The 25,696-nt window shown below is 45.0% G+C and overlaps 4 protein-coding genes across 4 annotated transcripts in view; 2 read left to right on the top strand and 2 right to left on the bottom strand.

Annotated features, from left to right (window-relative positions):
* The first annotated feature begins 3,569 nt into the window (after positions 1–3,569).
* Positions 3,570–18,443, top strand: LOC135541346 (keratin, type II cytoskeletal 8-like). The gene is made up of 9 exons (XM_064967520.1): positions 3,570–3,780; positions 8,460–8,668; positions 9,099–9,159; positions 9,846–9,941; positions 10,161–10,325; positions 10,728–10,853; positions 11,207–11,427; positions 15,767–15,813; positions 18,320–18,443. The coding sequence occupies exons 1-9, from the start codon at positions 3,589–3,591 to the stop codon at positions 18,424–18,426; spliced, it is 1,224 nt and encodes a 407-aa protein (XP_064823592.1). The 5' UTR covers positions 3,570–3,588; the 3' UTR covers positions 18,427–18,443.
* Positions 18,444–18,933: 490 nt separating this feature from the next.
* LOC135541348 (pre-miRNA 5'-monophosphate methyltransferase) lies at positions 18,934–20,377 on the bottom strand. Its single transcript, XM_064967523.1, has 2 exons — positions 20,133–20,377; positions 18,934–19,949 (listed from the first exon to the last, which is right to left on the bottom strand). The coding sequence occupies exons 1-2, from the start codon at positions 20,337–20,339 to the stop codon at positions 19,356–19,358; spliced, it is 801 nt and encodes a 266-aa protein (XP_064823595.1). The 5' UTR covers positions 20,340–20,377; the 3' UTR covers positions 18,934–19,355.
* A 458-nt stretch (positions 20,378–20,835) lies between these two features.
* On the top strand, positions 20,836–21,348 carry LOC135541349 (cytochrome c oxidase assembly protein COX14 homolog). Its single transcript, XM_064967524.1, has one exon. The coding sequence runs from the start codon at positions 20,836–20,838 to the stop codon at positions 21,013–21,015; it is 180 nt and encodes a 59-aa protein (XP_064823596.1). The 3' UTR covers positions 21,016–21,348.
* Positions 21,349–21,451: 103 nt separating this feature from the next.
* cers5 (ceramide synthase 5) overlaps positions 21,452–25,696 on the bottom strand; it is a 64,528-nt gene continuing 60,283 nt past the window's right edge. Inside the window, exon 10 of the mRNA XM_064967521.1 lies at positions 21,452–22,333. Within this exon, the coding sequence (XP_064823593.1) occupies positions 22,160–22,333 (174 nt within the window). The 3' untranslated portion in view covers positions 21,452–22,159. The remainder of the gene's footprint in view (positions 22,334–25,696) is intronic.

Raw genomic sequence — 25,696 nt, forward strand, 5'->3', positions numbered from 1 at the left:
TGTATAATGACTGTTATATTACCTGAAGCAACAAGGAAGGTGGCGTCATTTAACGTCAGAAGATGGGGCCCAAGCAATGTGGCCAATAAGAAAGTCCTGAAATATCTCTATTGTTCTGTTTTATCCCATATGTCCAGATTGTTCACATGATATATTTAATGTATTGTTCTGTTCTATCCCATATGTCCAGATTGTTCACATGATATATTTAATGTATTGTTCTGTTCTATCCCATATGTCCAGATTGTTCACATGATATATTTAATGTATTGTTCTGTTCTATCCCATATGTCCAGATTGTTCACATTATATATTTAATGTATTGTTCTGTTCTATCCCATATGTCCAGATTGTTCACATGATATATTTAATGTATTGTTCTGTTTTATCCCATATGTCCAGATTGTTCACATGATATATTTAATGTATTGTTCTGTTCTATCCCATATGTCCAGATTGTTCACATGATATATTTAATGTATTGTTCTGTTCTATCCCATATGTCCAGATTGTTCACATGATATATTTAATGTATTGTTCTGTTCTATCCCATATGTCCAGATTGTTCACATGATATATTTAATATATTGTTCTGTTCTATCCCATATGTCCAGATTGTTCACATGATATATTTAATATATTGTTCTGTTCTATCCCATATGTCCAGATTGTTCACATGATATATTTAATGTATTGTTCTGTTCTATCCCATATGTCCAGATTGTTCACATGATATATTTAATATATTGTTCTGTTCTATCCCATATGTCCAGATTGTTCACATGATATATTTAATGTATTGTTCTGTTCTATCCCATATGGCCAGATTGTTCACATGATATATTTAATGTATTGTTCTGTTCTATCCCATATGGCCAGATTGTTCTTATATAAACTGAATACAACGTAGTCCTTTTTCAAAAAGGTTATCCAGCATAACCCTATGGAACTAATTCAATCTTTTGTTTCCTTTGTATCCTATCAGGATTGTGATGTCTGCGGATGATATGTTTTAGGTCATGGTCCCCAACTCAGCCAAGACCTTCAACTACCACAAAGCCTTTCACCTATCTAAAGCCAGGGTACATCATAGTTCAACAATTAACTATTTGTTGGAGTCTTTCTTGGACTAAAATCATTTTCAATTGAGATTCTCCATTGAGTTGGATTTTTAGTCGAGGACTAGGCTTAATCTGTGTCCAGGAAACGGTGTTCGTGGGTAATCCCTTACTATATCAGTCCTTTACTCCCTCAAATGATGCTCTGAGTATGTGTGACCACGACCCTATAGAGGTGGAGCTGTAGACTGTCTCCCAGTATAAACCCAAAAACACAGAAGAAGAAGAAGAAGAAGAAAAGACTGGGAGAAAGACATACCAAAACATGATCTGTAAATCTGTTTCAAATGCTCTCAAATGTTTCAAATTCTTCATTTAACAAAAGACCTGAAAATAGGTCACCAAATATACCAACTGGTTCACAGCAGCTGGTGGAAACTATTGCAGCTATGGGGCTTGAAACTGTAGATCCACGAGACTAGAATGTTTACTAACCCTACTTCTGTTGGTTCACAGTGTTGCTCAGATTGCCACAGCAGACACTGTACAGCAGGTTGGAGAGAGATGACACTGTATCTCTCTCCCAGGAGTCACTAAAGAATGGGTGCGTGCCCAACGGATGGACCTGAGGACACGCACAGCTCAGAAAGACTATCTGGGTGTGGTGACAGACTACCTTTATTCTGCTGCATAGCTTGGGTGAGAGAGAGGGAGAGAGAGAGAGAGAGAGAGAGAGAGAGAGAGAGAGAGAGGGGGAGAGAGAGAGAGAGAGTGTGAGAGAGAGAAAGAGAGGAGAGAGAGAGAGAGAGAGAGAGAGAGAGAGAGAGAGAGAGAGAGAGAGAGGGAGAGGTGCCAAGAAATTGGCAACCAGTGAAGAACATACAACCCATATTTATACAACCCATATTTATGCTTATTTATTTTCCCTGTACTTTAACAATTTGTGTAGAGAGAGAGAGAGAGAGAGAGAGAGAGGGGGGGGCAGGGACTAGCACAGAAATTAAACTAGCACAGACTAGCAAACTAGCACAGAAATTAACTTAAATTACTTAAATTACTTTAACAGTTAACACAAAATAAGTACGTACTATTCTGTATTCTACTGCACAGCTTGGAGAGAGAGGGGAGGGTGAGCGAGAGAGACAAAGAGAGAGAGAGAGAGAGAAAGAAAGAAAGAAAGAAAGAACGAGATGGGGAAAACAGAGCAGGGAGAGAGAGACAAAGAGAGAGAGACAAAGAGAGAGAGAGAGAGAGAGAGAGATAGAGACAAAGAGAGAGAGAGACAGAGAGATAGAGAAAGAGAGAGAGAGAGGACTCGGAGAGAGACAGAGAGTGAGCGAGAGAGAGACAGAGGCAGTGAGAGAGGTAGTGGGAGAGAGAGAGAGAGAGAGAGAGAGAGAGAGGGGGGGGGGAGGGGGAGGGCCAGGGGAGAGGACAGTGGTGAGTGAATAAGGTGTCTAACTGGTTCTTCAGCCAAACTAGCACAGAAATTAACTTAAATTACTTAAATTACTTTAACAGTTAACACAAAATAAGTAAGTACTATTCTGTATTCTACTGCACAGCTTGGAGAGAGAGGGGAGGGTGAGTGAGAGAGACAAAGAGAGAGAGAGAAAGAAAGAAAGAAAGAAAGAACGAGATGGGGAAGACAGAGCAGGGAGAGAGACAAAGAGAGAGAGACAAAGAGAGAGAGAGAGAGAGAGAGAGAGAGAGAGAGAGAGAGAGAGAGAGAGAGAGAGAGAGAGAGAAGAGAGAGAGACAGAAAGAGAGGCAGTGAGAGAGGTAGTGAGAGAGAGAGAGAGAGAGATAAAGAGAGGGAGAGAGAGAGGGGGAGAGGTGCCATCACAGCAGCAAGATTTGTGACCTGTTGCCACAAGAAAAGGGCAACCAGTGAACAACAAACACCATTGTAAATACAACTCATATTTATGCTTATTTATTTTCCCTTGTGTACTTTAACAATTTGTGTAGAGAGAGAGAGGGAGAGAGAGAGAGGGAGAGAGAGAGAGAGAGAGAGGGAGAGAGAGAGGGAGACAGAGAGAGAGAGAGAGAGAGAGAAGAGAGAGAGAGAGAGAGAGAGAGGGGTGAGAGAGAGAGAGAGGGAGAGAGAGAGAGAGAGAGAGAGAGAGAGAGAGAGAGAGAGAGAGAGAGAGAGAGAGAGAGAGAGAGAGAGAGAGAGAGAGAGAGAGAGGGAGGGAGAGAGAGAGACAATGGAGAAAGAAAAGGTTTGAGTGAATAACTGGCCAGAGAATAAGAGAACTAGAGAACCACCTCCACCCTGAGGGAGGGGAGTTTAAAAGGAGGGCTGAATGCCTGAGACACCTCACTGAGGTCAGACAGCCCTGCTGCTATCCTGTCCTGGCTTGTCCATGAGCATCACTCTGATTCTCCCTCCTCTCCATCTCTCCCTTTCTGATTCTCCCTCCTCTCCATCGCTCCCTCTCTGACCCGTACTCCTCTCCATCTCTTCCTCTCCAAATCAGTCTCCAACTCTCCCTCCACCTCTCCCCTCTCCGTCTCCCCTTCCACCATGAGCCTGAGGTCCAAGCATATCTCCAGCTCCAGTGACCAGCACAGTAGCCCTCTCCACTCTGTCTCAGTCAACATGAGCCTGCTGGCCCCCCTCAATCTGGATATCGACCCCGACCTGCAGGTCGCCCGCATCCACGAGAAGGACCAAATCAAGGGCCTCAACAACCGCTTCGCCTCCTTCATCGACAAGGTCTGTGTGGTTGTCGCTTATGATTATGAAGGTCTCTTTCTTTATTTAATCAGGATAGTCCACCCAATAACTGCCACTGTTTTCCAAGGAGTCTTATGTCTCTGATGGTGTTCCTCTGTCTGAATCAGCTACTAAAGGACTGAAAGCTAACTTGGTTTAGCCATTGATTGGAAAAAGGGAGAACAAACAGTGATTGTCATCTCTGTATTTTTTTTCATTACAACCTTGAAGCAACTGAATCTATGTCAAATCAAATTCAAATGTATTTATATAGCCCTTCGTACATCAGCTGATGTCTCAAAGTGCTGTACAGAAACCCAGCCTAAAACCCCAAACAGCAAGCAATGCAGGTGTAGAAGCACGGTGGCTAGGAAACACTCCCTAGAAAGGCCAAAACCTAGGAAGAAACCTAGAGAGGAACCAGGCTATGAGGGGTGACCAGTCCTCTTCTGGCTGTGCCGGGTGGAGATTATAAGAGTACATGGCCATTAAGGCCAGATTGTTCTGCAAGATGTTCAAATGGTAATAGATGACCAGCAGGGTCAAAGAATAATCTCGGTGGTTAAACCCCAAAGAGGTCAGTACCTCAAGAGCAAAGATGATGAAAGCAAAGGATTTTTTTGTCTGTTTGTTGTTCTGTATTTCTGTTGACTTTGTATATCAGTTTCACTCGCGCTAAACCAAGAATACAAAGTCACCTGCTCTGTCACAGCCGTGGTCACCGATACGCCGCTTAGCTTACATCATATCTGACGTTTCTCACGGAATGGGTAACACAGTTACAATAGAGGCTTTGTGTCTGTTCTACGCTATGGATCACCAGCCTCGTGCACAGCTCTAAGCTTCCTGCAATAACAAACTCTTATTTGTCTCAGGAGTTAACCTCAACACCAGACATTTTGAGACAAACCATGTCCTAATGGTGCAGGAAATTTGAGATGCAAAGCCCATTTAAAGATGTCTAATAACAAGTAAAAGATATTTAAAGCACCCCCTCCATGTCCCATTTCTCTCAGTTCATTCAGCTCACTTGTAACCTAATAAAAAAACAGGTCAGACGTGGTATGGTCTTTCAAGAGTGGAAAATTCCCTAGTGTTTAGGGAGGAAGCTTTTGTGATGATCGCAGACAAACAATGGGAACAAAATACAGCTGCCTTGGGTGTGAAATAGAACCTTGAGGATATCAGTAGGACTGACTGACTAGTCATTATAACCACAATAGTCTCACTGCTCTTATCTATTTGTATCTACTGTTATCTATTATTTACTATCTCTGAAGACTCAACAGACTTGGTTTCTCAAATGACTGCCTCGTCTGGTTCACCAACTACTTCTCAGACAGAGTTCAGTGTGTCAAATCGGAGGGCCTGTTGTCCGGACCTCTGGCAGTCTCTATGGGGGTACCACAGGGTTAAATTCTCGGGTCGACTCTTTTGTCTGTATATATCAATGATGTCGCTCTTGCTGCAGGTGACTCTCTGATCCACCTCTACACAGACGACACCATTCTGTATAAATCTGGCCCTTCTTTGGACACTGTGTTTACTAACCTCCAAACAAGCTTCAATGCCATACAACACTCCTTCCGTGGCCTCCAACTGCTCCTAAGCGCTAGTCAAACCAAATGCATGCTTTTCAACCGTTCGCTGCCCGCACCTGCCTGCCCGACTAGCATCACTACTCTGGACAGTTCTGACTTAGAATATGTGGACAACAACAAATACATAGCACGGTGGCTAGGAAAACAACAACAAATACATACAGTGCCTTGCGAAAGTATTTGGCCCCCTTGAACTTTGCGACCTTTTGCCACATTTCAGCCTTCAAACATAAAGATATAAAACTGTATTTTTTTGTGAAGAATCAACAACAAGTGGGACACAATCATGAAGTGGAACAACATTTATTGGATATTTCAAACTTTTTTAACAAATCAAAAACTGAAAAATTGGGCATACAAAATTATTCAGCCCCCTTAAGTTAATACTTTGTAGCGCCACCTTTTGCTGCGATTACAGCTGTAAGTCGCTTGGGGTATGTCAGTTTTGCACATCGAGAGACTGAAATTTTTTCCCATTCCTCCTTGCAAAACAGCTCGAGCTCAGTGAGGTTGGATGGAGAGAGTTTTTTGCACGCCCAATTTTTCAGTTTTTGATTTGTTAAAAAAGTTTGAAATATCCAATAAATGTCGTTCCACTTCATGATTGTGTCCCACTTGTTGTTGATTCTTCACAAAAAATACAGTTTTATATCTTTATGTTTGAAGCCTGAAATGTGGCAAAAGGTAGCAAAGTTCAAGGGGGCCGAATACTTTCGCAAGGCACTGTAGGTGTCTGGCTAGACTGTAAACTCTCCTTCCACTCATATTAAACATTTCCAATCCAAAATGAAATCTAGAATCGGCTTCCTATTTCGCAACAAACCCTCCTTCACGCACGTCGTCAAACATACCCTCGTGAAACTGACTATCCTACCAATCCTCGATGTCATTTACAAAATAGCTTCCAACACTCTTCTCAGCAAACTGGATGCAGTCTATCAGAGTGCCATCCGTTTTGTCACCAAAGCCCCTTATACCACCCACCACTGCGACCTATATGCTCTAGTCGGCTGGCCCTCGCTACATATTCGTCGCCAGACCCACTGGCTCCAGGTCATCTACAAGTCCATGCAAGGTAAAGCTCTGCCATATCTCAGCTCACTGCTCACGATAACAACACCCACCCGTAGCACGCGCTCCAGCAGCTATATCTCACCGGTCATCCCCAAAGCCAACAGCTCCTTTAGCCGCCTTTCCTTCCAGTTCCCTGCTGCCAATGACTGGAATGAATTGCAAAAATCGCTGAAGCTGGATACATATTTCCCTCACTAACTTTAAACATCAGCTATCTGAGCAGCTTAACCGATCGCTGCAGCTGTACATAGCCCATCTGTAAATAGCCCACCCAATCTACCTCACACCAGTATTTCTACTTGTACATCACCATCTGCTCATCTATCACTCCAGTGTTCATTTGTTAAATTGTATTTACTTCGATACAATGCCCTATTTATTTCCTTACCTCCTCATGCCATTTGCACACACTGTATATAGTCTTTCTTTTTTTCTATTGCGTTATTGACTGTACGCTTGTTTATTCCATGTGTAACTCTGTGTTGTTTGTGTCGCACTGCTTTGCTTTCTCTTGGCCAGGTCGCAGTTGTAAATGAGAACTTGTTCTCAACTAGCCAACCTGGTTAAATAAAGGTGAAATAAAAAAAGAATTCAATAGAGTATCCACTGTTATCTACAGAGTATCCACTGTTATCTATAGAGTATCCACTGTTATCTATAGAGTATCTAGTGTTATCTATGGAGTATCCACTGTTATCTAGGGAGTATCCACTGTTATCTATAGAGTATCCACTGTTATCTATAGAGTATCTACTGTTATCTAGGGAGTATCCACTGTTATCTATAGAGTATCAACTGTTATCTATGGAGTATTCACTGTTATCTATAGAGTATCCACTGTTATCTATGGAGTATTCACTGTCATCTATAGAGTATCCACTGTTATCTATAGAGTATCTACTGTTATCTAGGTAGTATCCACTGTTATCTAGGGAGTATCCACTGTTATCTATAGAGTATCCACTGTTATCTATGGAGTATCCACTGTTATCTATAGAGTATCTACTGTTATCTATAGAGTATCCACTGTTATCTATAGAGTATCCACTGTTATCTATAGAGTATCTACTGTTATCTATAGAGTATCCACTGTTATCTATAGAGTATATACTGTTATCTATAGAGTATCCACTGTTATCTAGGGAGTATCTACTGTTATCTATAGAGTATCCACTGTTATCTATAGAGTATCTACTGTTATCTAGGGAGTATCCACTGTTATCTAGGGAGTATCCACTGTTATCTATAGAGTATCCACTGTTATCTATAAAGTATCCACTGTTATCTATAGAGTATCCACTGTTATTGGGTTGTGCCGTGGCGGAGAGCTTTGTGGGCTATACTCAGCCTTGTCTCAGGATGGTGAGTTGGTGATTGAAGATATCCCTTTAGTGGTGTGGGGGCTGTGCTTTGGCAAAGTGGATGGGGTTATATCCTTCCTGTTTGGCCCTGTCCGGGGGTGTCCTTGGATGGGGCCACAGTGTCTCCTGACCCCTCCTGTCTCAGCCTCCAGTGTTTATGCTGCAGTAGTTTATGTGTCGGGAGGCTAGGGTCAGTTTGTTATATCTGGAGTACTTCTCCTGTCCTATTCGGTGTCCTGTGTGAATTTAAGTGTGCTCTCTCTAATTCTCTCTTTCTCTCTTTCTTTCTCTCTCTCGGAGGACCTGAGCCCTAGGACCATGCCTCAGGACTACATGATGACTCATTGCTGTCCTCAGTCCACCTGGCCATGCTGCTGCTCCAGTTTCAACTGTTCTGCCTTATTATTATTGGACCATGCTGGCCATTTATGAACATTTGAACATCTTGGCCATGTTCTGTTATAATCTCCACCCGGCACAGCCAGAAGAGGACTGGCCACCCCACATAGCCTGGTTCCTCTCTAGGTTTCTTCCTAGGTTTCGGCTTTCTAGGGAGTTTTTCCTAGCTACCGTGCTTCTACACCTGCATTGGTTGCTGTTTGGGGTTTTAGGCTGGGTTTCTGAGTCTCTTTTCCCCCTTTAGGTGCGTTTCCTGGAGCAGCAGAACAAGATGTTAGAGACTAAGTTTGATCTGCTGCACGGTAAGCAGACAGGCCGCTCCAACATCGAGCCTCTGTTCGAGGCTTACATGGCCAACCTCCGCCGCCAGATGGACCTGGTGAACAACGACAATACCAAGCTGGATGGAGAGCTGAGAAACATGCAAGGTCTGGTGGAGGACTTCAAACACAAGTAGGAGTCTCTATCTATCTATCTATCTATCTATCTATCTATCTATCTATCTATCTATCTATCTGTCTGTCTGTCTGTCTGTCTGTCTGTCTATATATCTATCTATCTATCTGTCTGGATGGAGAGCTGAGGAACATGCAATGTCTGGTGGATGACTTCAAACACAAGTGGGCACACCTAGTTATTGCCAGGAATGTTGGTTGGGTTCTCTTTTGTTCTCTTTTTACTGACAATGACTAGGGGGAAGAGCTGCCAGCGAGAGGGGTTGAGTCTACAGGTTCATGGAGAAACTCCTGGCCCAGATTATGACTAACATATATAATCTGGTGTCATTTTAACATTGACCAATAACAAAGTGTGACCCGAAGATGATCAAAGGCCAGATACTTTCGGACTAAAGTCAGTCTCTTGTCATTCTGTTTTTACCTAGATACGAAGACGAGATCAACAAGAGACAAAATATGGAGAACGAATTTGTGAATCTGAAAAAGGTGAGAGCGTCACATTTCCCCAGTGATACCTGAATTGTGTTTTAATTGTCTCAGAAGTATAACATTGATGCTTTCGGATTACATTATGGACACAAAACCATACTATGACATCAACTTAATGTTGTATTCAGTGATACAGTGCTGTACCATGAGAGTGAGGTTAAGTCAGACAAACACTGCAAATGAAAAGGCCCAGAGAGACAGAGACAACAATAGCTAGTATGAGCAAACCTGCCCCATCTTCTGCGAGATTAAAACATTACATTTACATTTAAGTCATTTAGCAGACGCTCTTATCCAGAGCGACTTACAAATTGGTGAATTCACCTTCTGACATCCAGTGGAACAGCCACTTTACAATAGTGCATCTTATATAATGCTATATAGATTAAAAATCCATAGGCTTGTAAGGTATAATTTCACCACTGAAAACAAAAATGAAGGATCTGGTCCTGAGGTGTATAAGGGAGACAGAGAACATATCAAACCACCATGTCAAAATCCATTTGACATCAGCCTAACTAGTTGTCTTGCAATGAAACACTCAGTCTTCAATAAATTGCACCTGGTATGTTTGGACAAGGTACTTGGTGGCCTACTGTTGTTCTTTCAAGGTATTAGGTTTTTACAAAACAGTAGTAGTCGAAGGGACTAGAGAGGGTAACTATAGTACGTTGTCCTATCAGGATGTGGACTCGGCACACATGGTGAAGGCAGACCTGGGAGACAAGGTGGGAGCTCTGAGTGATGAGATCAACTTCCTCAGGTTCATCTATGAAGAGGTATGATCATAACTGTATTACCAAGAAACTGCAATCCGCACATGTATGTCCTGTATGGTTCAGGCAGTTGGTGAGAGTGAGTGGCTGTCAATGCCAAAGTTGTGAGTTCAAATACTGTAATGATCACATACAAAACAATCCCCGGGAACTCAAGTTACGGTAAGATCCTTTCGGAGTGTTTGTTTGTTTGTTTGTTTGTTCACCTCTTCGTACATCCAGGAGCTGCGTGAGCTGCAAGCCAGTATCAGGGACACCTCTGTGGTGGTGCAGATAGACAACAGTCGTGACCTCAACATGGACCAGATAGTGGCTGACGTCAAGGCTCAGTATGAGGACATCGCTGTTAAGAGCCGAGAGGAGGCTGAGATGTGGTACAAGTCCAAGGTGAACAACAGTTGGCTATTCTTGGCTTGAAGTGGATAAGAGGGATTTTGTTGGATTGAAGTGGTTGATAGGGATTGTGTTTTACTACATGGAAATCAATACCCATTTCACACATTCTGAGCCGAGCCGTACTGCTCTGGCCTGGTTACACATCTACTATAGCAGCTGGAACCAGGCTGGAAGGACAATGTTAATGGATAATATCAGGCCAAAAAGTGTGGTTTGGTAGATAGTGTGAAAAAGGTCCAAGAGAACTCTGTGCCTCTCAGAGTTGGAGTGCTGATCTAGGATCAGTTTTAGCCTTTTAGATAATAGTGAATAACATTATTTCAACCTGATCCTAGACCAGCAGTCCAACTGATTCGGGTCCTTTACATAATGCATGTTGTGTTTAAATCTCAGTTGAACCAGATTGCCATCCAGGCCACGCAGTATGGAGACGAGCTGAGGAATACCAAGGGAGAGACAGCCGAAATCAACCGCTTGATCGTCCGTCTGCAGAGTGAGATAGAGGCTGCCAAACAACAGGTAGTTCACTTATTATATAATGCTATATAGTTTAACTGCTTTGAGGCACAGTAATATCAAACAAGTGCCACTTGGTGTGATGCAAGCAAATGCCATGAAATCGATGCAAACTTAACCCTGGTGTTGATGACCCGTAGCGTGTCAATCTGGAGAACCAGATCGCTGATGCTGAGGGCCGTGGGGAGCTGGCTGTGAAGGAGGCTAAGTCTCTAACCTAACCCTAACTATACCTATCTCTCCTGTAGCGTGCCAACCTGGAGAACCAGATCGCTGATGCTGAGGACCGTGGGGAGCCGGCTGTGAAGGAGGCTAAGTCTCTAACCTAACCCTAACTATACCTATCTCTCCCGTAGCGTGCCAACCTGGAGAACCAGATCGCTGATGCTGAGGGCCGTGGGGAGCTGGCTGTGAAGGAGGCCAAGTCCAAGATGAGAGATCTGGAGGATGCTCTGCAGAGGGCCAAGCAAGACATGGTCAGGCAGCTCAGAGAGTACCAAGACCTGATGAACATCAAGCTGGCCCTGGACATAGAGATAGCCACCTACAGAAAACTACTGGAGGGAGAAGAGAGCAGGTATGGAGGGGGGGGGGACAGGTATGGAGGGAGAGGAGGACAGGAATGGAGGGAGAGGAGGAAAGGTGGACAGGTATGGAGGGGGAGGAGGACAGGCATGGAGGGAGAGGAGGAAAGGTGGACAGGCATGGACGGGAAGGAGGACAGGTATGGAGGGAGAGGAGGACAGGTATGGAGGGAGAGGAGATGAGGTATGGAGGGAGAGGAGGACAGGCATGGAGGAGAAGACAGGTATGGAGGGGGGACAGGTATGGAGGGAGAGGAGGACAGGAATGGAGGGAGAGGAGGAAAGGTGGACAGGTATGGAGGGAGAGGAGGACAGGCATGGAGGGAGAGGAGGACAGGCATGGAGGGAGAGGAGGAAAGGTGGACAGGTATGGAGGGAGAGGAGGACAGGCATGGAGGGAGAGGAGGAAAGGTGGACAGGTATGGAGGGAGAGGAGGACAGGCATGGAGGGAGAGGAGGAAAGGTGGACAGGTATGGAGGGAGAGGAGGAAAGGTGGACAGGTATGGAGGGAGAGGAGGAAAGGTGGACAGGTATGGAGGGAGAGGAGGACAGGCATGGACGGAAAGGAGGACAGGTATGGAGGGAGAGGAGGACAGGAATGGAGGGAGAGGAGGACAGATATGGAGGGAGAGGAGGACAGGAATGGAGGGAGAGGAGGAAAGGTGGATAGGTATGGAGGGAGAGGAGGACAGGCATGGAGGGAGAGGAGGAAAGGTGGACAGGTATGGAGGGAGAGGAGGACAGGCATGGACGGAAAGGAGGACAGGTATGGAGGGAGAGGAGGATAGGAATGGAGGGAGAGGAGGAAAGGTGGACAGGTATGGAGGGAGAGGAGGACAGGCATGGAGGGAGAGGAGGAAAGGTGGACAGGTATGGAGAGAGAGGAGGAAAGGTGGACCGGTATGGAGGGAGAGGAGGACAGGCATGGAGGGAGAGGAGGAAAGGTGGACAGGCATGGAGGGAGAGGAGGACAGGCATGGACGGAAAGGAGGACAGGTATGGAGGGAGAGGAGGACAGGCATGGAGGAGAGGACAGGTATGGAGGGAGAGGAGGACAGATATGGAGGGAGAGGAGGACAAGTATGGAGGGAGAGGAGGACAGGCATGGAGGGAGAGGAGGACAGGCATGGAGGACAGATATGGAGGGAGAGGAGGACAGATATGTAGGGAGAGGAGGACAGATATGTAGGGAGAGGACAGGTATGGAGGAAGATGAGGACAGATATGGAGGGAGAGGAGGACAGGAGGACAGGTATGGAGGGAGAGGAGGACAGGTATGGAGGGAGAGGAGGACAGGCATGGAGGGAGAGGAGGACAGGCATGGAGGACAGATATGGAGGGAGAGGAGGACAGATATGTAGGGAGAGGACAGGTATGGAGGAAGATGAGGACAGACATGGAGGGAGAGGAGGACAGGTATGGAGGGAGAGGAGGACAGGCATGGAGGGAGAGGAGGACAGATGTGGAGGGAGAGGAGGACAGATATGGAGGGAGAGGAGGAAAGGTGGACAGGCATGGACGGGAAGGAGGACAGGTATGGAGGGAGAGGAGGACAGGTATGGAGGGAGAGGAGATGAGGTATGGAGGGAGAGGAGGACAGGCATGGAGGAGAAGACAGGTATGGAGGGGGGGACAGGTATGGAGGGAGAGGAGGACAGGAATGGAGGGAGAGGAGGAAAGGTGGACAGGTATGGAGGGAGAGGAGGACAGGCATGGAGGGAGAGGAGGACAGGCATGGAGGGAGAGGAGGAAAGGTGGACAGGTATGGAGGGAGAGGAGGACAGGCATGGAGGGAGAGGAGGAAAGGTGGACAGGTATGGAGGGAGAGGAGGACAGGCATGGAGGGAGAGGAGGAAAGGTGGACAGGTATGGAGGGAGAGGAGGAAAGGTGGACAGGTATGGAGGGAGAGGAGGAAAGGTGGACAGGTATGGAGGGAGAGGAGGACAGGCATGGACGGAAAGGAGGACAGGTATGGAGGGAGAGGAGGACAGGAATGGAGGGAGAGGAGGACAGATATGGAGGGAGAGGAGGACAGGAATGGAGGGAGAGGAGGAAAGGTGGATAGGTATGGAGGGAGAGGAGGACAGGCATGGAGGGAGAGGAGGAAAGGTGGACAGGTATGGAGGGAGAGGAGGACAGGCATGGACGGAAAGGAGGACAGGTATGGAGGGAGAGGAGGATAGGAATGGAGGGAGAGGAGGAAAGGTGGACAGGTATGGAGGGAGAGGAGGACAGGCATGGAGGGAGAGGAGGAAAGGTGGACAGGTATGGAGAGAGAGGAGGAAAGGTGGACCGGTATGGAGGGAGAGGAGGACAGGCATGGAGGGAGAGGAGGAAAGGTGGACAGGCATGGAGGGAGAGGAGGACAGGCATGGACGGAAAGGAGGACAGGTATGGAGGGAGAGGAGGACAGGCATGGAGGAGAGGACAGGTATGGAGGGAGAGGAGGACAGATATGGAGGGAGAGGAGGACAAGTATGGAGGGAGAGGAGGACAGGCATGGAGGGAGAGGAGGACAGGCATGGAGGACAGATATGGAGGGAGAGGAGGACAGATATGTAGGGAGAGGAGGACAGATATGTAGGGAGAGGACAGGTATGGAGGAAGATGAGGACAGATATGGAGGGAGAGGAGGACAGGAGGACAGGTATGGAGGGAGAGGAGGACAGGTATGGAGGGAGAGGAGGACAGGCATGGAGGGAGAGGAGGACAGGCATGGAGGACAGATATGGAGGGAGAGGAGGACAGATATGTAGGGAGAGGACAGGTATGGAGGAAGATGAGGACAGACATGGAGGGAGAGGAGGACAGGTATGGAGGGAGAGGAGGACAGGCATGGAGGGAGAGGAGGACAGATGTGGAGGGAGAGGAGGACAGATATGGAGGGAGAGGAGGACAGGAGGACAGTTATGAAGGGAGAGGAGGACAGGAGGACAGGTATGGAGGGAGAGGAGGACAGGCATGGAGGGGGAGGAGGACAGTCATGGAGGGAGAGGAGGACAGGAGGACAAGTATGGAGGGAGAGGAGGACAGGCATGGAGGGAGAGGAGGACAGATATGGACGGAGAGGAGGACAGGTATGGAGGGAGAGGAGGACAGGAGGACAAGTATGGAGGGAGAAGAGGACAGGCATGGAGGGAGAGGAGGACAGGCATGGAGGGAGAGGAGGACAGGCATGGAGGGAGAGGAGGACAAGTATGGAGGGAGAGGAGGACAGGCATGGAGGGAGAGGAGGACAGGTATGGAGGGAGAGGAGGACAGGCATGGAGGGAGAGGAGGACAGATATGGAGGGAGAGGAGGACAGATATGGAGGGAGAGGGGGACAGGTATGGAGGGAGAAGAGGACAGATATGGAGGGAGAAGAGGACAGATATGGAGGGAGAGGGGGACAGATATGGAGGGAGAAGAGGACAGATATGGAGGGAGAGGGGGACAGGTATGGAGGGAGAGGAGGACAGGCATGGAGGGAGAGGAGTACAGGTATGGAGGGAGAGGAGGACAGGCATGGAGGGAGAGGAGGACAGATATGGACGGAGAGGAGGACAGGTATGGAGGGAGAGGAGGACAGGAGGACAAGTATGGAGGGAGAGGAGGACAGGCATGGAGGGAGAGGAGGACAGGCATGGAGGGAGAGGAGGACAGGCATGGAGGGAGAGGAGGACAAGTATGGAGGGAGAGGAGGACAGGCATGGAGGGAGAGGAGGACAGGTATGGAGGGAGAGGAGGACAGGCATGGAGGGAGAGGAGGACAGATATGGAGGGAGAGGAGGACAGATATGGAGGGAGAGGGGGACAGGTATGGAGGGAGAAGAGGACAGATATGGAGGGAGAAGAGGACAGATATGAAGGGAGAGGGGGACAGATATGGAGGGAGAAGAGGACAGATATGGAGGGAGAGGGGGACAGGTATGGAGGGAGAGGAGGACAGGCATGGAGGGAGAGGAGTACAGGTATGGAGGGAGAGGAGGACAGGCATGGAGGGAGAGGAGGACAGATATGGAGGGAGAAGAGGACAGATATGGAGGGAGAGGGGGACAGGTATGGAGGGAGAAGAGGACAGATATGGAGGGAGAGGGGGACAGGTATGGAGGGAGAAGAGGACAGATATGGAGGGAGAGGGGGACAGATATGGAGGGAGAGGGGAACAGATATGGAGGGAGGAGGACAGGTGTAGAAGGAGAGGAGGACAGGTATGGAGGGAGAGGGCAGGTAAACCTGGGACATGATACAGTATGACCATTGTCTATAAGTTGAGGTTCTTAACAAGGACTGGACAATGTTTTAAAGGTATTTCAGAAACTGAAGCGGCACTATTTATTTTTCTTCTAGGATTGGACATCAATCTATTGTCAATATCCAGTCGGTGTCCAGCTACAGTAAGTAACCTATGTACTACTGAAAAAATACATCAGAAAATGTATTCTATTTAATGTTATCATCCACTGACTAGAATCATACAAAATTCAGGTTTTTTTAACCACAAGAGCATTTATGTTTAGGCTCCAACCCATAGAGATTACATTAAATGACCAAGTTCCAGAATGGATTAAAAATGGCAGCCAATATAGATTTTATATCAGCAATTGTGTAATATAATTATTGTCAACCTAAACTATTGTCATATACAGTGAATTTGGAAAGTATTCCGACCCGTTGAGTTTTTCCATGTTTTGTTACGTTACAGCCTTATTCTAAAATGTATTAAATATTGTTTCCCCTCATCAATCTACACACAGTACACCATAATGACAAAGTGAAAACATGTTTTTAGATTTTATTTGTAAATGTATTAAAATTTAAAACAGAAATACCTTATTTACATAAATATTCAGATCCTATGCAATGAGACTCGAAATTGAGCTCAGGTGCATCCTGCTTGAGTTGTTTCTACTCAACTTGTTTCTACTACAACTTGGAGTCCATCTGTGGTAAATTAAATTGACTGGACATGATTTGGAAAGGCACACAGCTGTCTATATAAGGCCCCACAGTTGACAGTGCATGTCAGAGTAAAAAACAAACCATGAGGTCAAAGGAATTGTCCGTAGAGCTCCAACACAGGATTGTGTTGAGACACAGATCTGGGGAAGGGTACCAAAACATTTCTGCAGCATTGAAGGTCCCCAAGAACACAGTGGCATCCATCACTCTTAAATGGAAGTAGCTATGAACCACCAAGACTCTTCCGAGAGCTGTGACCAACAAAATAATGGTCACTCTGACAGAGCTCCAGAGTTCCTCTGCAGAGATGGGAGAACCTTCCAGAAGGACAATCGTCAAATCAAATCAAAGTTGATTTGTCACGTGCGCTGAATACAACAGGTGGTGGACCTTACAGTGAAATGCTTACTTACAGGCTCTAACCAATAGTGCAAAAAAAGGTATTAGGTGTTACAATAGGTAGGTAAAGAAATAAAACAACAGTAAAAAGACAGGCTATATACAGTAGCGAGGCTATAGAAGTAGCGAGGCTACATACAGACAATGGTTAGTCAGGCTCTCTGCAGCAGTCCACCAATCAGGCCTTTATGGTAGAGTGGTCAGACGGAAGCCACTCCTAAGTAAAATGACAGCCCGCTTGGAGTTTGCCAAAAGGCACCTAAAGGACTCTCAGACCACGAGAAACAAGATTATCTGGTCTGATGACACCAAGATTGAACTCTTTGGCCTGAATGCCAAGTGTCACATCTGGAGGAAACCTGGCACCATCTCTACGGTGGAGCACGGTGGTGGCAGCATCATGGTGTGGGGATGTTTTTCAGCGGCAGGGGCTGGAAGACTAGTCAGGATCGATGGAAAGATGAACGGAGCAAAGTACAGAGAGAACCTTGATGAAAACCTGCTCCAGAGCGCTCAGGACCTCAGACTGGGGCAAAGGTTCACCTTCCAACAGGACAAAGAGCCTAAGCACACAGGCCTAGACAATGCAGGACTGGTTTAGGGACAAGTCTCTGTTTGTCCTTGAGTGACCCAGATAGAGCCCGGTCGAACATCCCTGGAGACACTGGGAAATAGCTGTGCAGTGACGCTCCCCATCCAACCTGACAGAGCTTGAGAGGATCTGCAGAGAACAATGGGTGAAACTTCCCAAATACAGGTGTGCCAAGCTTGTAGCGTCATACCCAAGAAGACTCAAAGCTGTAATCGCTGCCAAAGGTGCTTCAACAAAGTACTGAGTAAAGGGTGTGAATACTTATGTAAATGTAATATTTTCATTCATTTTATTTATTTTTTTGCAAAATTTCCTAAAAAGGAATTTTTGCTTTGTCATTATGGGGTATTGTGTGGAGATTGAGGTACTCTTTTTTTAAAGACATTTTAGAATAAGGCTGTAATGTAACAAAATGTGTAAAAAGTCAAGGTGTCTGAATACTTTCCAAATACACTGTAACTATAAATACAGTCCATAGAGGTTTTAAACAAATGTTCTGTATAAAAAGCCTCTAAAACATATGTAAACAGACCATCAAACTAAATGTTTGTTTTCGTGGAAAGCTGTGAGTGCTATTATGATACAGTATCAGTACTTTTAGTCCGTCATTGTAAATAAGAATTTGTTCTTAACTGACTTGCCTAGTTAAATAAAGGTTAAATAAAAAATGAAAACGTTCCCGTTGCATTGACAACTTGTGTAAGTCCTATCAACAACTGATTTCAGCCAGTGTATATCGTGGATTGACTGTATTGTTGGCAGTTAATTTGAATTTTTTTTTGTAATCATTCCTCCAAAACTGACTGGCGAGCTAATCAAAATAAAGTAGTAGCAAACTATGTTTGACCAACTCCCTTATCTTTATAGCATCAGAAGAAGGTTCATGTCCATCCTAGCATTCTAATTCCTAATTCTATGCTCTAACCATTAGACCGGTGTGTTCTGTTCAGGTTCTAAGAGAAGCTGTAACAAATACCACAGCAGCTTCAGTTCAACACCCAAGCTGCTGATTAAAACGATTGAACAACGAGGAAGCTCCAGATTCAGCTCTCACTGAGGAGCTCTCAGATCCTTCTGTCTGAGGATGAAGAACAATTACCGGTATATCAGAGTTTATATCACATGTATTGCTTATTTTGTTTATGTGCATGGAGAGTATACCATAAGATCATGATTCAAGATCTAATAGTTTTGTAGCTAGTTGTTCGTAGCTAGATGGATTCAAACTTTTGTCTTTTCATTACAGAAAGAACAAACTTGCAGTTTCAACTGGTCATTTCATGTTAATGTAAAATATTACGTTTTTTTTTTTAAACAAAGCTCTTGTAACTTGCTGTAACACATGGGATCGTGTAGAAGTTTTTAAATAAAGAACAAGAGAGTACTCAAGGCCTATAATGTAAATACAAAAAGATCCTCAGGCAACGACAGAATGGTTATCATGAGGTCAAAACAAATAGGACACCACCTGCTTCTTGTCTATTCATTTAATATGAACTTTGAGAGAGAGAGGTCTCTGAGGAAAGGGGGGGCGTGTTATTTGAAGAGATATGATGCATTGGAGTAGTAAATTCATGGGCTTTATTCATTCTTATTTTTAAACATCGCCAAAAATAAAATATTAAATTCATTTCTCATACACACACACACACACACACACACACAGTTCATTCATAATTGTTTGCCAGAACATATACGCTATTAAGAAGAAAATCGAGTAAGATCAGTTAAATGCATAGCTGAAAGCATAGACTAGGTATGGTGGTAATACAAGTAGTAACAGAGTATTATTGCCTCCTAGTGTGCAAACAACATACTGGTCCTTCACTGCACTTAAAGATCAGAATCTGGAGTTCCTTCACTGCACAGATACATATTTCCTTAGGACCTTGTCACTTCATTGTCAAGGAAGACATTTTCAAATGTTTTCAGATGACTCCTTCAAGACAATCATCATAACATATACTACAAGTCCAGTCATTTTATCTACTGGGATAAATGTAGGTCAACCGTGTCTCTTCTCCTAAAGAGGAGCAGTCTACGATCCCAGCTGGTACTACCGAAACACTGCATCAGTGTCATCCCACAGTGTTTCTCTAAGTGTTCCCTGGCTCGTTCTGCCACATCTCCTCTGATCTTTAACTCCTTGAAGTGGTCAAAGTCAGACCGCCCTAGCTTCCTCAGCCTCCGGGCCGCCGAACGGTAGCACTTCCAGGGCTGGGCCTCCAGGAGGAGATGTTGGCTGACGGAGGCCAGCCGGGAGAGGAGCCCCAGTAGGGCAGCGTCTCCGTGGTTCAGGTGGACCCACATGGTAACAGCCAGGCACAGGGAGAGGTGGAAGCGGAAGCCGCCATGTTGTCTCAGGTAGTCCTGTAGCTGGGTCTGGCTAGAAGCATCCTCAGTGATGTCTAAGGGAATGAAAGAGATGCTCTGGGGGAAAGGGTTGGTCTGTTGGGCCCGGAGGATCAGGGATTCGTCCAGGTCAAAGCCGAGGAGTTGGAGATCAGTGTCGGGTGGTGTTGTAGAGTCTTCAGACAAGACTCTCTGTTGAAGGTGTCTGTACAATGCCACTGTCAGGTCCTGTAATATATTACACATGGATAGATGAGAGAAAATACTTTAGTGACAGACATCTAACTCAAAGACCGATGATGAAACTCGGTAATTGTTGTCTTAATGTGTGTGGGTGGTGGATCAGTTTGTAAAGGATGGCTAACATGATTAAATCTCTTTCTGTGGCTATCTTAGCTAGCTTTAGCTTACCCCTGAATTGCAACCGACATCCAGCAACAAAATGGTTTCACTGCTATCCTTGCCATACCCCAAATCCTGAATAAGTGTTGTCGGAATGAGGCTTAGACGGTTCTCTGGTGGGTTGAATGTGTAATAGTTTATAAAATTGCCGTACGGTGCTGCACCGGGATCATCTTTTTCATCCAGAACTTCACTCTCTGCTCCACATGTGGCCATCGTTGTTCCCACGTGTGCAGCATCAAAATACGTCCGACCTAGAAAAAATCTACAGAACTTCTATACCGCTCCTCCCACTGCTGATTACTCAAGAACCGAACGACTTTTGACCCTCACAAGACTCCGTTGTTTTCAGTTACGGAAGAAGTTAGCTAGCCAGGTGTGTTGACATTGAGAAGGGTATCAATAATCTGACTGTCATATTTTACAAGGTAAGCGACAATGCAATTTACATAGCAGTAATTTAAAACGTTTTATTCAATGTGTTGATAAAAGCTTGCTAACCTTGATAGCTAGCTAACCTAGCTAAATTACATCAGATACCCTGAATTTGACTAACATCCGATGTTATACTTTTTGTTGTTGAAATGTTGACATTTTGTTATCTGTGCAACACATTATTAAACACGAGTAAATAATTAGATGTATGTAGCTACCCTTAGTTGTACTACAACTTGTCGTTGCTGGATATAACTTCCTCAGGAACACCATCATCATGTTGACCACCGCAAAGCGACTCGCCGACTTCGGATATCGGGGGTTTTCTGCCTCGATGATGCTGTTGACACTCTACGGGGGATACCTGTGCACCATGCGGGGATACCGCTACATGAACAAGCAAAAAGAGCTGCAGGTAGCGGCAGAAAACCAAGACGTGGAGGTCCTCAAGCCATAGAGGACTGGAACTGAATGGTTTGTCCACAAAATCATGGACATTTCTGTTCCTCCCATGGGACTTTTATGTGATAACTATTTGGGTGTGGAAGTTTTGTGTGCTGCCCAGATGAGTAAAGGAGAATCTACTCTTCATTTACTGTCAACTTCATAATTTGTCTGCTAAAAGGAGAAGGGGCAGAGGGTTGACTGACTCCTTCCAGCCTAAACTAAATGTCAAATCAGTCTCTTATCATAACTTGCTCAGATCACACTGAATCATAGTTTGTGTGGTGGGATCTTCAAGGTTATGTACCAACTGTTAACATGAATAAAAACATCTTACACAAATAAACATCTATTTTTGTCTCTGTACTCAACACTCACATTATTAGCCCTAATACACACCACATCTATGGATGCTCTCCACTGAAGAGGATTCTGTTGGCTTCTTCATATTTAAATTCATATGCATTTTTTTTTAATACCAAAGACATTAAAAAAAATGTTAAACATTCAATAAACATTGGTCGCATATTAATAAGATAGAAACAGTGAACAGAACTGACCAGAAACAAAGTAACTGAACAATTAGTTCTTAAAATACACAGTAGTAACTCAAGTCCACCTGACCAATAAAACGGACAGAGGAGAATCTCAGGCAAACTGCAGCATCACATTAAACAAATGGAATACATGCAAACATTCTATGTTCCTAAGGTACCGCAAATATCTACAGACCCATTCACTTGACATCAGGGAATGCACTTTTTTCCCCTCTTCATTTCATCAGTTTTGATTCTATGGGTCACAGTAGTGTGTCTATTCATCCATCGTATGCTGTCATAGTCATCGATCATTGTTAGTTCTGAAGAATACATTTTAATTAAGAGTTAGATGAATGAAGAAACTAAGTTAAAACGTACAGGGAACTGGATGAGGCTGGAAAAGCCCTTCAAGATGTAATCTAGGATAGGATAAACTAGTAGTGGAAAGGCCGCACAGATATGCCTAATTCTCACTATAGGGCCGACCCGAACAGTACTGGCTCTGATATTGTCCTTTCCAGCACAGTTCCGACAAATAGTGGATGCGCAGTGTAACCACGCCAGACATATTTGACCTGGCTCGGCCCTATAGTGTGAATCAGACGGCAGGCTCCTCTATCACCTGCTGCTGGTGCGTATCTGTGGCCAGCTTTTAGTGGTGACGGCGTGGCCGTTGGTGCCGTTCTCTGCCTTAGGAGAGAAAGCCATTTTAACACCCCTGTCATTGGTTCTGTTGGTGTCAGCCTCCTCCTCCGAGCTGCTCTCCACGTCACTGCGGTCATCCTTAGACACCTGACAGACAGAGAAATACAAGGTTACAATTCAAAGTGAACGACGTGCTTGACATCCTGGAAACATGGTTGAATGAATAATGCACCTTATTTTCATAGGTAAATTACACATAAATTAATAACATGATCTCTTCATATGCAACCCATTGCAGGTCAAAATGTCACAAAGATGACAACCACATTGTTTGGGGGGAAAAGTAAATGAAGGCATACAGTGCCTTGCGAAAGTATTCGGCCCATTGAACTTTGCGACCTTTTGCCACATTTCAGGCTTCAAACATAAAGATATAAAACTGTATTTTTTTGTGGGACACAATCATGAAGTGGAACGACATTTATTGGATATTTCAAACTTTTTTAACAAATCAAAAACTGAAAAATTGGGCGTGCAAAATTATTCAGCCCCCTTAAGTTAATACTTTGTAGCGCCACCTTTTGCTGCGATTACAGCTGTAAGTCGCTTGGGGTATGTCTCTATCAGTTTTGCACATCGAGAGACTGAATTTTTTTCCCATTCCTCCTTGCAAAACAGCTCGAGCTCAGTGAGGTTGGATGGAGAGCATTTGTGAACAGCAGTTTTCAGTTCTTTCCACAGATTCTCGATTGGATTCAGGTCTGGACTTTGACTTGGCCATTCTAACACCTGGATATATTTATTTTTGAACCATTCCATTGTAGATTTTCCTTTATGTTTTGGATCATTGTCTTGTTGGAAGACAAATCTCCGTCCCAGTCTCAGGTCTTTTGCAGACTCCATCAGGTTTTCTTCCAGAATGGTCCTGTATTTGGCTCCATCCATCTTCCCATCAATTTTAACCATCTTCCCTGTCCCTGCTGAAGAAAAGCAGGCCCAAACCATGATGCTGCCACCACCATGTTTGACAGCGGGGATAGGGTGTTCAGGGTGATGAGCTGTGTTGCTTTTACGCCAAACATAACGTTTTGCATTGTTGCCAAAAAGTTCAATTTTGGTTTCATCTGACCAGAGCACCTTCTTCCACATGTTTGGTGTGTCTCCCAGGTGGCTTGTGGCAAACTTTAAACAACACTTTTTATGGATATCGTTAAGAAATGGCTTTCTTCTTGCCACTCTTCCATAAAGGCCAGATTTGTGCAATATACGACTGATTGTTGTCCTATGGACAGAGTCTCCCACCTCAGCTGTAGATCTCTGCAGTTCATCCAGAGTGATCATGGGCCTCTTGGCTGCATCTCTGATCAGTCTTCTCCTTGTATGAGCTGAAAGTTTAGAGGGACGGCCAGGTCTTGGTAGATTTGCAGTGGTCTGATACTCCTTCCATTTCAATATTATCGCTTGCACAGTGCTCATTGGGATGTTTAAAGCTTGGGAAATCTTTTTGTATCCAAATCCGGCTTTAAACTTCTTCACAACAGTATCTCGGACCTGCCTGGTGTGTTCCTTGTTCTTCATGATGCTCTCTGCGCTTTTAACGGACCTCTGAGACTATCACAGTGCAGGTGCATTTATACGGAGACTTGATTACACACAGGTGGATTGTATTTATCATCATTAGTCATTTAGGTCAACATTGGATCATTCAGAGATCCTCACTGAACTTCTGGAGAGAGTTTGCTGCACTGAAAGTAAAGGGGCTGAATAATTTTGCACATGCAATTTTTCATGTTTTTGAGTTGTTAAAAAAGTTTGAAATATCCAATAAATGTCATTCCACTTCATGATTGTGTCCCACTTGTTGTTGATTCTTCACAAAAAAATACAGTTTTATATCTTTATGTTTGAAGCCTGAAATGTGGCAAAAGGTCACAAAGTTCAAGGGGGCCGAATACTTTCGCAAGGCACTGTAAATAGAATACTTACTGCAGAGAGCAGAGAAATATATATATAGTCATCAGATAGACAGGGCAAGCAAGGAAAAGAGCAGTGGAGGAGGAAGACTCAGCTGAGAAAGACAGATGGAAAGATATGAGGATCTCTCTCACCCCAGAGAGAAAATAAAAGAGCCATCTCTGCAGAGAGAACAAGAGAAAGAAAAGGTATGAACAGATAAGAAACAGTTTTTATTCCATAGTTCTTCCATAGCCTCCAACATGCAACAGGTATTATTTACTCACTATAGCCTGAGCTGAGGTCTGACATTATGAAATTTCCACTCCTGCGTTTCTCAAGTCCGGGCCTGTATTCACAACAGTCTCAAAGTCTGGGCCTGTATTCACAACAGTCTCAAAGCCTGGGCCTGTATTCACAACAGTCTCAAAGTCTGGGCCTATATTCACAACAGTCTCAAAGTCTGGGCCTGTATTCACAACAGTCTCAACGTCTGGGCCTGTATTCACAACAGTCTCAAAGTCTGGGCCTGTATTCACAACAGTCTCAAAGCCTGGGCCTGTATTCACAACAGTCTCAAAGTCTGGGCCTGTATTCACAACAGTCTCAACGTCTGGGCCTGTATTCACAACAGTCTCAAAGTCTGGGCCTGTATTCACAACAGTCTCAAAGCCTGGGCCTGTATTCATAACAGTCTCAAAGCCTGGGCCTGTATTCACAACAGTCTCAAAGTCTGGGCCTGTATTCACAACAGTCTCAAAGTCTGGGCCTGTATTCACAACAGTCTCCCAGTAACATTGCTGATATAGCATGAGCTGTGTCTTTTAGATCATAATGAATATGATTATATGAACAGGAAGGACCTGATCCTAGATCAGCACTTCTAATCTGAGACGCTGTCCTCATACAGGCCCTGACCTCATACAGGCCCTGTCCTCATACAGGCCCTGACCTCATACAGGCCCTGACCTCATACAGGCTCTGAACTCCCACTCACATGTCTATATCTAACCTGTACCAGTCCTACATCCCAGTCACCTGTCTATATCTAACTTGTACCAGTCCTACATCCCACTCACCTGTCTATATCTAACCTGTACCAGTCCTACATCCCACTCACCTGTCTATATCTAACCTGTACCACTCCTACATCCCACTCACCTGTCTACATCTAACCTGTACCAGTCCTACATCCCACTCACCTGTCTATATCTAACCTGTACCAGTCCTACATCCCACTCACCTGTCTACATCTAACTTGTACCAGTCCTACATCCCACTCACCTGTCTACATCTAACCTGTACCTAGTCTACATCCCACTCACCTGTCTACATCTAACTTGTACCAGTCCTACATCCCACTCACCTGTCTACATCTAACCTGTACCAGTCCTACATCCCACTCACCTGTCTACATCTAACCTGTACCAGTCCTACATCCCACTCACCTGTCTATATCTAACCTGTACCTAGTCTACATCCCACTCACCTGTCTACATCTAACTTGTACCAGTCCTACATCCCACTCACCTGTCTACATCTAACCTGTACCAGTCC

This window comes from Oncorhynchus masou, chromosome 6, assembly GCF_036934945.1.
Source record: "Oncorhynchus masou masou isolate Uvic2021 chromosome 6, UVic_Omas_1.1, whole genome shotgun sequence".
In the NCBI taxonomy this organism is placed as follows: Eukaryota; Metazoa; Chordata; class Actinopteri; order Salmoniformes; family Salmonidae; genus Oncorhynchus; species Oncorhynchus masou.

Excerpts from the sequence above, each read along its gene's own strand:
- LOC135541346 (XM_064967520.1), top strand. The coding sequence starts at position 3,589 with ATGAGCCTGAGGTCCAAGCATATCTCCAGCTCCAGTGACCAGCACAGT. Across the intron at positions 9,942-10,160 it reads TCAGGTTCATCTATGAAGAG|GAGCTGCGTGAGCTGCAAGC; the intron begins GTATGATCATAA and ends TCGTACATCCAG. Across the intron at positions 10,326-10,727 it reads AGATGTGGTACAAGTCCAAG|TTGAACCAGATTGCCATCCA; the intron begins GTGAACAACAGT and ends TTTAAATCTCAG.
- LOC135541348 (XM_064967523.1), bottom strand. The coding sequence starts at position 20,339 with ATGGCCACATGTGGAGCAGAGAGTGAAGTTCTGGATGAAAAAGATGAT. Across the intron at positions 19,950-20,132 it reads ATGTCGGTTGCAATTCAGGG|GACCTGACAGTGGCATTGTA; the intron begins GTAAGCTAAAGC and ends AATATATTACAG.
- LOC135541349 (XM_064967524.1), top strand. The coding sequence starts at position 20,836 with ATGTTGACCACCGCAAAGCGACTCGCCGACTTCGGATATCGGGGGTTT.